The 13,384-nt window shown below is 34.3% G+C and overlaps 2 protein-coding genes across 2 annotated transcripts in view; one reads left to right on the top strand and one right to left on the bottom strand.

Annotated features, from left to right (window-relative positions):
- The window catches only part of LOC125838361 (protein TONNEAU 1a-like), a 1,213,107-nt gene that overhangs the window by 1,161,016 nt on the left and 38,707 nt on the right, over nt 1-13,384 (bottom strand). The window lies entirely within an intron of this gene.
- LOC125838362 (LOB domain-containing protein 1-like) lies at nt 4,417-5,961 on the top strand. Its single transcript, XM_049517436.1, has 2 exons — nt 4,417-4,621; nt 5,617-5,961. The coding sequence occupies exons 1-2, from the start codon at nt 4,445-4,447 to the stop codon at nt 5,956-5,958; spliced, it is 519 nt and encodes a 172-aa protein (XP_049373393.1). The 5' UTR covers nt 4,417-4,444; the 3' UTR covers nt 5,959-5,961.

The following is a 13,384-nucleotide window of genomic DNA, read 5'->3' as shown; positions in this document are numbered from 1 at the left end:
GAACTTTTAGGGGTTGTTTTGTACGCAAGATAAGATGTATCTAGGATTATGTTTAGGGTTAAAATTGTACTTTGTTTGATTGATGGTATAACTTTAATGTGGGAGAAATGTATATATTCAACTAAAGACAAATTAAGTTTAGGAAATTTCCTTCAAATATCATTTTTATTTCATTTAGGACCAAAATATCACTCAACTATTACTATTTCCCTCCAAATATACTTAATACTTCAAAAGTCTCTTTCTCTCCTAGTTGCACCTTCCAGGCCGCGAAGTTGAGGTTACTTTGTAGTTTGATAGGTAATTGGGCTGGATTAAACTGTACCACATGAATAGTAGTCGGGACTGCAACGACACAGACTCGTGAGAGTTTTAGAGGGGCTCTGATACCCTAAAGAGATTGAGAATCAAAGCGAACTTGAATGATCTTATTCAATCGTAACATCAACTTAAATACAAGTAAGATGTAACTAACTTGCCTAAGTCTAAGGAACTACTCTAACAACTTAATATGTAACTAACTTGACTAACTCTAAGAAACTACTTTAACAACTTAATCTAATCTTGTAGAAATGATTGGGATTAAACGATTTGAGCTAAATCTACCTCTAACAACCTGATAACTATTGATAATTGAATCTGTTGTGAGTATCTCAACAACCATGTAATATCATTAAATTTTCAATTTATTTTTGTAACGACCTTCTTAGTCGTTTTATGAATTTTACCCATTTTTCTAATATTAACCCTTTTTAGTAGCTTTTATAAATAATTTATGACTTGTGAGGATGAGTGACTTGGTTTTTAGATTAAATAATAATAATGATGATGATGATGATGATGAGGAGGAGGAGGAGAAGAAGAAGAAGAAGAAGTTGGCTCCTGCAAAAGTGTAGAAACAGAAAAAAAAATGCACGCATACCACGAACAGAGGAGAAAATACGCAAAAGAAGAAAAGAAAAGAAAAGAAAGGGAGAAAAGAAAAGGAAAAAGGAGGAGAAAATTTGGGTTTTTTTATCTCAAAGTGTTAAGATAATGATTCTTGTTCTTTCTATTAAATTTTTATGTGATTATGAAGTATGAATAGATTTTTAGGGTAGAAATGTGTAGAATTTATACTGATTTAAGAAAATATAGGTCTAGGATTCTTAGAATAAAATCATGATTTGGGGGTCGAATAACGATTCGTTTCAGCTGAAATTCTTCATGCGAGTTTGTTTTATCATAGGTAAACATAATCTGAAAGAAACTTTCAGAATCGAATTTGGTGGCTCGGGATGACTTTTTGACCCGAAACTAAATATAGTAATATGGGTGTCATTGGATTCGTACTCTTATTGTGATTTATTTGAATAGATTGAATTGATTTAGAAGTCCAACGAAAGGGGAATGCTCAAGTACCAGAGTGATTGTTCGACTATTCAAGGCAAGTGAATTTCTAAACCCTTGTTAAGTGTATAGAATCGTGTATTTTCGTTGGGGAGTAATGAGACTTGGTGATGTGTTGACTGGTCCATATTGAATAATTCTAAAGATAAAAAAAGAGTAATAAAAAGGCAATGTGATTAATTAATGGTGTGTGGTTTTTTGAGAATGGTTTGAAAGGTTTATTGACTCATTGTTGATGTTGTATCGTTTGCATTGTTCTGAGACATGGTTGTGACAAGTGTTATGCGAATTGAGAAAGAATAAGAAATTAAAGAGGATGTACCATTTCGAGGGACGTGTCGTGCACCGCGACGAATACTATATTTCGAGGGATATGTTGCACGCCATGACAGATTCTATTATCGAGGGACGTGTTGCACACCGCGACAGATACTATTTATCGAGGGTCGTGTCGCACGCTGCGACGGATGCATGGACATATATGTCCCCCATGGATCCCAGACTGTGAGACAACGAGTGTGTATCATTAGGTCAGACATGCATCACTCTATTTGACATTGCATTTCATTGCATTGCACACCTTTATCATTGGTGAACTTAATCCTGTGTATTGCTGATCTTGTGAGTGCCTTTCTGTGGAAGTTGTGATTGATGAATATTGAGTTTGTTTTTGAGGATATGTAGTTGTTAGAGTGTTGTTGTTGAGCTGTGTGCTATGTTAACTGTGAACTGTTAGGTTGAACTGGTTTTATGCAGGTTGTAGCTGTGGGGGTTCGGTTGGGATGGTAAGATGTACCCGTATTCTATTCCCTTAGCTTGTGTTTAAGAGTTTACTTGCTGAGTACCATGTGGTTTGGTACTCACCCCTTGATTCTACATTTTTGTAGGTTATGAGCCTTGGATTTTTGTGACACTTTCTATTCTCTTCTTTTCCGAGGCTTCCTATGGAAATTTGTAAGGTAGCTGCTTGTCATCTCAGTGGACCTTCTTACTCCTATTTATGATCTTGTTCTACTCTAAAAACAATGTCATTTGCGACTGTATTTTTCTTTGAATCAATAGTAACACTTTAGAGGTTTGTACACGTGACAACCAAATTTTGGGGGTATTTTTGAGTCGATTATGAATTTCTTCATTATATTAAAGTATTAAACTTTTATTTATAGTTTATTTCCGCACTTTATCGTAATGATTGAGGTTTAGGCTGACTTGTCTTGATGGGGATAAGACAAGTGTCATCACGCTCATTTTGGGTCGTGGCAATTTTAATAATAGAATTATTTAATTCATTTAACCAACATAATAGTTTTGTTCTTTATTTTGAAAAAAATAATAGATTAGTTTATTAAGAAGAAATTACATGCTTACAATTTTTTTCGGTACTTAAACTTTATATTATTTTACTAAATAGTCATTCATGTTTTAAAAAATGCCTATACACATCATTTTTATTTTTTTAAAAGTCAATAATATCATTCAACTATTAAATTTTTTTCAAAAAATACTAAATACTTCAGAAGTCTCCTTCTATTCTAGTTGATATGACATATCATTAAATCATCATTTTAAAAAAATAATAGACATATTTAACTCATGTCTCTACAAAAAATATAAATTTCATGAGAATTTATGAAGATTATAAAAAAAATAATCTAATTTCTAGATTTTTCTACCAAACAAAATTCAATGAATTTTTTTTTTGTATGCAATTATTACCTGATAATTTTTGAAACCCCGAAGTAAATTATCTGAAAATTTCCAGTAATTTTTTTTTCATAAAAATATTCAAATAAATTTGTAAGTTTGAATAGAGAAAAGTTGGTAAGAAAGAGAAATTTATTAATTTAATTTTTATTTTATTCTATTCTTTTATGATTATTAAATTATATTTTATCTTAGTATATAATTGAATACCAATATATATTCGTATCTCATCCCAAATTCACGAAACACAAGTAATAATCAATTAAATTGCCTATTTTAATTCAATAATACACATTATACGAGATTAATATGATCATTAGTATAATATAAATATTATTCACGTTTTATTTTTTTTCAAAAAAAAGATATGTACGTATGGATTTCAAAATACATAATTAATTATATTTTAATATTTAATTGACCTTTAATATTATTGATTCATCATACAATATATGATTAATTAATGTAAGTTGACATTCATAAGTGATTTGTATATACATAGAAGGAAAGGAGTAAGATTTAGGCTTTACCCAATAGTTGTTGAACCCGAGGTTGGTAATAAACTGAAGCTGCTCAGTCTTCTAGCATAGCGAGTGAGATATATCGAAGAATGAACTTAGCCTGCAACCACAAATGGGTGTGTTTATACGTATTCAAAATTAATGACATTGTAATAAGTTTTAAAAAGTTATTCTTTATAACATACAAAAAATCAAAAGTTTAATTATGATAAAATATTCGCAAGTATGAAAAATTCTTCTTAATAAACTAATGTATATATATATGTATATTTTTAAAAATAAAATTATTACTTTAGTTAAATAATTTTAATAAATTAAATAAGTTCATTATTAAAAAAAAAAATGAAGCTTTAATGACATATGGCAACTATAAGAGAATAAGGCTTTTGAAGAGTTAAACAAATTTGAAAGAAAATAGTAATAATTGAGTGATATATATCTTAATTCTAAAAATAAAATAAAAATAATATTTAAAGATAATTTCTTATCTTGGACAACCATTTTAAAATAATTAACTCTTCAACTAAATAGAGTGTAAATATCAACCATAATCCTAATGATCTACCTTATCTATTGAACTTGCTATTATTTTATTCAAATCTATAATTATGAAATAAACTTTGTGGGCGAACCAAACTACCCATGTTATGGTGGAAAATATTGACCGATGATGATGTCATTAAGCAGACCAGTGACGTCATTATTCTTTGAAAATATGAAACCCAAATATTCTTCTTATTCTACTATATATATATAATCTTTGGTGTGTAGGCTTTTGCTAAATCACAAGTCTCCTTTTGCATAGACCACAAAATTGTAGTAGAATTAACATGGAAGAGAAAAGTGATTATTCTTGTCCTCATCATCCTTGTGCAGCGTGCAAGATCCTTCGTCGGAGATGTGTGGAGAAATGTGTGTTGGCACCTTACTTTCCCCCTACTGACCCACTCAAGTTCACCATTGCTCATAGAGTCTTTGGTGCTAGCAACATCATCAAAATGCTACAGGTATTGAGGGTTTTTTTTTTTTTCTTCCCGTTTTTCCATCTAGTATTCGGTGTTCGCATTAAAATTCTGACTAAATCTGGATTGCGCACCAGAAGATCTATTTGGAGGTAATATTCCCAACATGAGTTTTTCCATAAATCGGACTTGAATTCGAGATCTATGATTAAGAATAAAACAGTCTCGTTACTGCATCACAATCCATACTGGTTACATTAGGATTTTCATTCATGAACGCAGAATAAAAATATTCTCCAAACCAACACATGTGATGGTTGTGTTTCGTATTTTCTACTCAATATTTTCTTATTTTTCTGTCATCATTTACGGCCTTATAATTACTTTAACTTTTAAAGCATATCGCTGTTACTATTGTTATTCATAGTAGTAATAATTTTAATTAAAATAATTCATAGTACTTTCAAATCATCATCAAAATTGTTCTTTTTTCAATTAATATAATTGGAGAATATTATTCTGAACATCTTTTAAAAATTTTCACAATCAGTAACATTCATTGAACTGTGCCAGATAGGTTTCAACTGAATTTGTTTCTTTTTGTTCAATATTTTCTTTCCTTTGACTTTGCGCTTAGTTCCTTTTCTTGGAAAAAAAATACATAAAAAGGAAAAGAAAAAAAAAGTGTAGTGTGTAACTCCTTTAAATCGAAATCTTTTCCACGTTACACACTTTAGCTTTTATTTTTCATGATTTAAAACTAATTGCATATATTACTAAAGTCAATATACTTTTCATTTTAAACTTAAATTATCATGCATTGCACAACACTCCTTAATTACAATATAATTGCATGAATCAGAGCGCACAAACACAAACCATTTCCCTTTTCTAAAATTTTATGCTTAAAATCACAAAAATCGATTATGCTACTCTCCAGTACTTTTATATAATATCTTCATTTATTCGTTATACTTCCAATCATAATATATTCTTTTTCAAAATAAAAACTCACATTAAAATGCACGAATTTTAATTAGGAGCTTCCGGAGGATCAAAGAGCAGATGCAGTGAATAGCATGGTGTATGAGGCGAATGCAAGGATTAGAGATCCAGTATATGGATGCGCCGCGATAATTTGTCAGCTTCAAAAACAAATAAGTGAGCTTCAAGCAGATCTTGTCAAGGCTCAAGTAGAGATTATGAATGTTCAGACACAAAATACCAATTTGGTGGCATTAATTTGCACAGAAATGACACAAAATCAAGAGAATATTAATAGCACTACTGAGTCTCCTGGTCATCAACAAGCTTATGGAAATTCCAACACTTCTTTGGAAGACAACAATGTATATGCACCTTGGAAATCACTTTGGACATGATTAACAAAAAAGTTGAAGTACTTCTACAGGATTAGTTTACAATATTGGACCCAAGGGTGGGGTTCTGATATATATTATGATTCATGACTACTTTCTTCTTATAAATTCAAGAAATTAAGCATAGTGAAGGCTGATATTCTTGCAAATACTGAAATAATATCTGCAAAATAATGTTTTGTTTTACTACTTTTTTCATTTTTTTCGACTTGAACTTGAAATAGGAAATTTTGAAATTGAAATACTTGTTTGGGGTTTGTTTTTAATAAAATAGCGCGATTCACTCACAATTTTCAGTTTTTTCTCCAAGTGAAATTCATGCCTTTGGGGTGAGGGTGAGGGTGAGGGTGGGGATCTCAACTAAGTACTCCTCTCCACACTATATTATACTTTTAACAAGCATCCCAACAAAAAAGGAGATTAGAAAAAAAATTTATTGTTTGTGAGTCATTGTATCAAAAGTTGCAATAAAAAAATTATATATAAGTAGACATATGTAGGAGTTCCATTTCATCACAATTATACGAGATAAATTACAAAAAGCATACAAAGAACACTATCACAACATTACAAAGAACTTATTGAGAACTCTTGCAAGATGCAACACAAGAAAATTAGACTAGGATCCACTTTGGACTCCAACCAGAACTAGAGAAAATTTTGTTGGAAGCGTCACCATCAAATGAGCCCTATCTAAATTTAATGAGAACTTCAATACAAATATCAAACACCGAATGAAAATTAAAGAATAAAATTATAATTGAATAAATTTGAAGTTGAATCCCCAATATCTCGGAAAGGGATGTCTTTTTTTTTAAAATGAATTTTTGGACCAGGGGTCCATTTATTTCATCTGAAAAATCCTTACATCATATGACAAAATAAGCCCAAATAAACAAGAGAAAGATGACCCAAAATAGGAAATAAAAGACTAAGAGTAGGATTTCCTAAAAGAGTTCTCCACTTCCTTTCCTCTCTATCCTCCGCCTCCATTTCCTTTCTCCTCTATTCCACCACCTCCATATTTCTTGTTCCTTTTTCTTTGTTTTTTATTCTTCTCCACCTCTGGGTCATCAATATTCCGCATCCATGGACATTGAGGCGATATAACAGCTCACAAAGGTATTCACTTTATTTTTGTGCTTCTCCCAGCTAGTTTCCCTGTTAACTTTCCTCTTCTTGTAGATGTGCATCCCGGTGGAAGTGTTTGGAATTCTCGCAGAGCTTTTTGTTGGGATTGAACCATGACGCTCCTTCTAAAGGCTTTGAGGACACCGGCCTGCTGAATCGAGTACCATTGACCTAGTTTGAGATCCCCCCCCCCCCCCCTTGTGCTGATCTTTTTTTGTAAATTGAAGTAGCCCTAACGTAGCTAGATCGTCTCTTAGAAGACATAACCTGTAAATATTGTAGTTGAATGGTTCTGGTTTGTAGATATTCTCAATTATCACGATGGATTGATTCTCCTTGCTTTAATTCTTAATGATGGAATGTGTTGTTTTTCTATGTTGAGAATTCTTCTTCCAATGCTTGGTAGATCATAGAAGTTATTTACTTGTATTTGCTCTGCTTGATTTAGGGCCATGTTTGCCAGATAATCTGCTAATTGATTAGCTTCCCGAAATATGTGCTTTACCTGAACCTGCTTCCTTGCTATGCTTTGCTGTATATTCTCTATATTTTCAGCATGTAACCAAGGAATCATTGTTTAACCAACATGTTTGTAAGTACTAATGAACCTGTCTCCAGAATTATCTTCTGAAAGTTTTGTGTTTTGCAATATTGCATTGCTTTTAACACACCCATAGTTTCAGCTTCCATATTGGTGGCTTCCCCTATCTTTTGTGCCTCCGCATATATTAAATCTCCCCTGCTATCTCGTATGATAAATCCATAAGAGCTTTGTCCAGGATTTCCTTTACATGGACCATCTGTATTGCATTTCACCCATTCCTGATCTGGTTTCTCCCAATACACTATTCTATAATATAGTGTAGGTTTATATGTACTTAGAGTGGTGAGCATCTCCCTCCAATTCTGAATCCTTCCTTATATCCACGGATACTTCACTCTAATGAACCATTGAACAGTTTGTAGACATTGCCCTAATAACTTTGCATATGTAACATTTTTTCCATGCCTTCTAGCATTCCTCCTTTTCCACAGCTCCCAAATAATAATTGTTGGTATGGCTTTAAAAATTTGTTTAATCTTGTATTGTCCTGGCCAATCCCACTAGATAATAATCAATTGTTGTAAGTGAACTCCTTCAATGCTAATACCTGCACATGAAGCAAAATGCTTCCATAACTTTTGGGCTATGGGAGCTGTTAGAAATAGGTGTTGCATTGTTTCCTCCTTCCCATCATTGCAACAGTAGCATTTCGATACCACATGTACCCTTATCTTTTTAAGAACATCATCCGTGGGGATTCTCTGTCTCCATACTCTCTAGAAAAAGAAAGAGATTTTAAATGGTAATCCCCCAATCCGGATATAATTCATCCATTCAAATTCTTCCGTTTTCTGTCTTGTTACATGAAATGATGATCTCACAGTAAATTATCAATGTGAATTACTCATCCACCAGGCCTTATCTTGAGTACCCACACTCAATTTAGGACTGATACTCTCCACAATGCATTCTACTATATCTTGAGACAATAATTGTTGTAGTCTTGCTATGTCCCATTGCCCATTCTGAGTCACCTCTTTGACCTCCGCTTCTTCCTCTACTCATTGTGGTTCTATATAATAAAGAGCGCCTTGTTTTGTCTAATTGTCCATCCAGAAACTAGCATTCCCTTCCTTCTGCTGCCACCAAATTTCATGCTCCACATCTTCCCTGACTCGTATCATTTTTCTCCATACCTGAGATGCACCTCTGTTATGCGCCATTATGGGATGGTGTTTTTTACAATACTTGTTCCACATAAATGTGCTCCATAAAAATGTCTGAGTTCTAAACATCCACCACAATTTAGCAAAGAGAGCATTAGATATATCAAAGAGCGATCTAAAACCCAGCCCCCCTTCCCTTTTTGGATATCACATATCAGTCCATGTAACCCAATTTTACCTTTCACCTCTGTATAATTCCCCCAAAAGAATTTAGCAAAAAGCTGATGAATTTGTTCTATAACCCCTTTTGGTGGAGACAGTTGATAGCATGTAAATAGGTATGGACTGTAGTACATGATTTATCAAAATGTATTTTCCACCAAAGGATAAGAATCTGTTTTGGCAAGAGAAGATTCTAACAGCAACCTTCTTGATTAACCCTCAAAGTAACTTTTTCTTTTTCCTCCATAGTAAATAGGACACCCTAGGTATGTGAAAGGGAAATTGCCAGCCTAATCCAAGTCAGTTTCCTCAGTCTTATTGTAACAATCAGAGAGGTATTTTCATGTAAGTAAAAAAAGCTCTTCTCCTTATTGACCTTTTGTCCCGACATTGTTTCATAATCCCTTATAACTTTTACCATTTGTATAACTAAGTGCCTGTCTCCTGATCCAAACAAAATTGTGTCATCTGCTTATGCTAGATGATTTATTTTAGGGCTACATTTGGCATACCAAATCCCTTAAACGACTCTTGATCATGAAGTTGATTCAGATTTCTAGATAACATTTCAGCTGCTATAATGAATAAAGTTGGGGACAGTGGATCCCCTTGATTTAGACCCCTAGTTGAGTGGAAAAAACCATGAGTCTGTCCATTAATTAGTACCGAGTATCAATTAACCGAAATCAACCTCCAGACCATATCTATTAGCACCTCTGAAAACCCAAATTTCCTAAGCACTTTTGTTAAGAATATCCAAGACACTCTATCGTATGCCTTGGCCATATCTAACTTTACCACTACATTAACCTATTTACTTCTTAGGTGTATATCTCGTACAATCTCCTGTGCCAACAACACATTCTCCGTTATGCTTCTCCCTTTCACAAATCCAGACTGATTATGAGATATAATATTTGGAAGCACTCTAACTATCCTCTCATGTATTATCCTCGATATAACCTTATTAGAAAAATTTCTCAAACTTATGGGCCTCAAATCTTTAAATTCTTGCACGAACTCTTTTTTTGGAATCAAAACAAGGTTGGTGTGTGTAATGAATTTGGGCAGCTCCTGCTCACAGAAAAAAGCTTGGACCAATCTTGGGAGATCATCCCCTATCACATCCCAACAGTGTTGAAAAAACTTACCTGTGAAACCATCTGGGCCACTCACACTATCTCCATTTAAGGTAAAGACTACCTTTTTAACTTCCTCATAACTTGGAAGCTCAATCATCTCATCATTCTGTCCATCTTCTATTAGTTTTGGGATAATGTGAAGCATGTCAACCTCGTGATTGCTACCCTCCTCTAAGAATTGTCCTTGAAAGTATTCAATCGATGCCTCACCCATTTGAATGTTATCAGTGACTTCATGCCCTTAATATCTTTAATACGATCTAGGCGCAACTTCTTTCTTCTTCCTTTACATACAAATGGAAGAATTTTGTATTTCTATCCCCTTCCTTAAACCAGCTCATGCCTGCTTTTTGTCTCCAATATTCCTCTTCAATAACCAAAAATTTCCTCAACTCTGCTTCTACCTTACTCAACTCACTTCTGTTATCTGGGTTGGTTGAAGTTCCATCTGTAACTCCTTGACCTTGATCAAATCTTCCAGTGTGGCTATATTCCGAAAAACATCTCCATAAGTGTCTCTACTCCATTTAGCTAAGGCCTTCTTAGTATTCTTTAACTTATCATGAAATATCGAAAAAGGACTCCCTTGTCTATTTGTTCTCAATGCTGCCTAACCACATCTACAAAACCTTTATGTTTAGTCCAGAAGTGTAGAAATTTGAAAGGCATATTATGTGATTCCTCAGTGGTATTACATATCATATGTAATGGTGCATGATCGGAACCCTGTCTCACCAAATGTTGGATTTCACTAGTAGGGTAAAGATCCAGGAAAATGATGATTCACTAGGACCCTATCTAGCCTCTTGAAAATGCATTCCTCTTGTACTCTTCCATTCCACCATGTGAACAAACTCCCTGTAAATTTGATCTCCGACAGCGCACAATTGTTTATACATTGTGCAAAGTCTGCTGCTTTAGCTTGGGTAAATGCTAAACCTCCTATCTTTTCTTCCTCCCTCAGAATCACATTAAAGTCTCCTCCCATAACCCATGGAATATTTGAACCTTCAACTATGTGTTCTAAATCCTTCCATAGGTCAATCCGATCTTCATTACTACATTTAGCATATACTGTCGAAACTAGTACACTATTATTGTACCTGGTTAATCTTACAATCAGTTGTTGATCCATATCTAATACTGTCTGCCCTTCATATTCATCATCCCAAAATATCCATATTTTTCCAGCCATATTAACTAAGGCATTTGTATATCCCAACTTTCTTCTATAGTGTTCTAGCTCACTTGGATCCCTAAATGGTTCCATGATCGCTATGTATTTATAATGATGTCATCTCTTAAGATCAATCAATCGCTCAAAAGACTTCTGAGTGTTAACTGACCTTATATTCCAGAATATTATTTTATCAATCATTGATCAAGCACTACATTCCGATCCTTCTTACTCCTTGTTTTTACCTGCAGAGGTACAATTGCTTTCCCTTTCTTGAAATCCCTCTTCAAACTGTTCACATGCCTGGGTGATAAATCCCCAACCCTGCTAATTTGCTGGATATTTTCTTCCATTTCCTCATCCTCATCAAGCTCCTGCATTTGATTCTCCGATATCTCCCTTAAGGCTGTAGTTAAATGTACAAGAACTATTTGCAGGCATGTATGAGTATGTACTTCTTCCTCCTCCTCATCCAGTAGGTGTATGTTAGCACTTTTTTCCTTTTCATCACTACCTACCTTTTGGATTTCTATATCAGTAATATTTCCTCAATTCCCTTCCTTTCTCTTGTTGAATTCTTCTCGCCCTCTCCCTCAATATCCTTCTCTTTAGGTACCACTCTGTTCGACTTTGAGAATGTGTCTTCCACCCATTGCTTGGTGGAAACATCTCTACTCTCACTGTTCCCCAATGTCCCTTGTTCTAACATATCAGTATCCTCCTTATCATTCAATGCATCAAACTTGTTTGTGGTTTTAACTCCCACCTTGATCCACACTTGATTTATCACCTTCTTGCTTGGCCCCCATTTATTATGTTCCCCCCCTTGAAATCTCTCTTCTTTATTGTCTCCCTCCCATCTCTTATGCTGACCTTCTCTCCCCTTGGTGTTTTCCATTATTTCAGTATTCTCCTCCCTTTCCCCTTGTCCATGCCTTTGCATCTCACTAATCTCTTTGCTCGCATTCTGCCTGGCTGGGTGTAGTTCTGGATGTTCAACATAACACTGTTCTTCATCATGACCCTGTATCATGCATGTTTTACAGTATTTTGGCATATAATCATACTTTATCTTAACCAACTTCTCTACAATCTCGCCATTGGATCTTTTCAACCCAATGTTGATTCACTTTGGAAACTCCTTGAGCAGATCCACCTCTACCTTAACCCAGCACAACTAGGTCGAGTCTGATTTTTTGTTGCCATATCCACCTACAATGGTTTTCCAACTGCTGCAACTAATGAAAATACAGTTTCTTTCCCAAAGAAATTTGAGGGAAGTGAAGGAAAGGAAATCCATGCTATAGCCGTTGATGTCTCCTCCTCTGGGTTAAATAATGGATCCCACTTTAGGGTCCTCATCGTATAGGACCAATTTTGATGAGTTAAATAGAAAACTGGTTTAGAAAGCATATTAACATAATCTTCCAAGAGTGTAGCCCTGATTAACACATATCTGTTGGTTAGTAAACCAATATTGCACTCCCCTTTCAATCCACATTGCTTGGGTATTATTTTGCGAAGTTCTTGTATGTCCGACCAACCATAGGAGAACTTTCCCACCACTGCATATTGTAGATTCTCATTGACTATCATCTGCTCTACCTCTGCTTGCTCCCATATGATTCGTGGTTCTCCATGTAAATATGAAATTGGTTTTAAAGGTACAGGTCTCGTTTCCCCTGATGTCGGCTTGAATAAACTGGCAAAAGTCTGCTGACCTGCCTCGGATTGAGGCTGGCCAGCGGTCATCGTGATCATGAAAAAGGCGGTGACGGCGGCTCCAAATATATCGATTCTTTGGTGTAGTGTAATGATATATCAAGAAACTAATATTGGTACCACATGAAAGGGATGTCTTTCCAATCCCCCAAAAGACACTTTTTTATGAATAAATTGTAAAATTTGTGTCGGCAAACGATTGGAAACTCAAAGTTGCAAAAGTATGTAAATAGAACGTGAAAAAAGAAAATAAGAAAAGTTGTTGATCAACTTAACATGAAAAGGAGCAAAACTAATGTCAAAGTCAAAGTCCATGATTGGATAA

Source organism: Solanum verrucosum, unplaced genomic scaffold (assembly GCF_900185275.1).
Source record: "Solanum verrucosum unplaced genomic scaffold, falcon-dt-bn FXZP01000150.1, whole genome shotgun sequence".
Taxonomy (NCBI): domain Eukaryota; kingdom Viridiplantae; phylum Streptophyta; class Magnoliopsida; order Solanales; family Solanaceae; genus Solanum; species Solanum verrucosum.
Note: the sequence above shows the minus strand (reverse complement) of the source record. Positions and strands in the feature narration are given on the sequence as shown.

Coding starts and splice junctions, on each gene's coding strand:
- LOC125838362 (XM_049517436.1), top strand. CDS start 4,445: ATGGAAGAGAAAAGTGATTATTCTTGTCCTCATCATCCTTGTGCAGCG. Junction 4,622..5,616: donor ACATCATCAAAATGCTACAG/GTATTGAGGGTT, acceptor AATTTTAATTAG/GAGCTTCCGGAGGATCAAAG.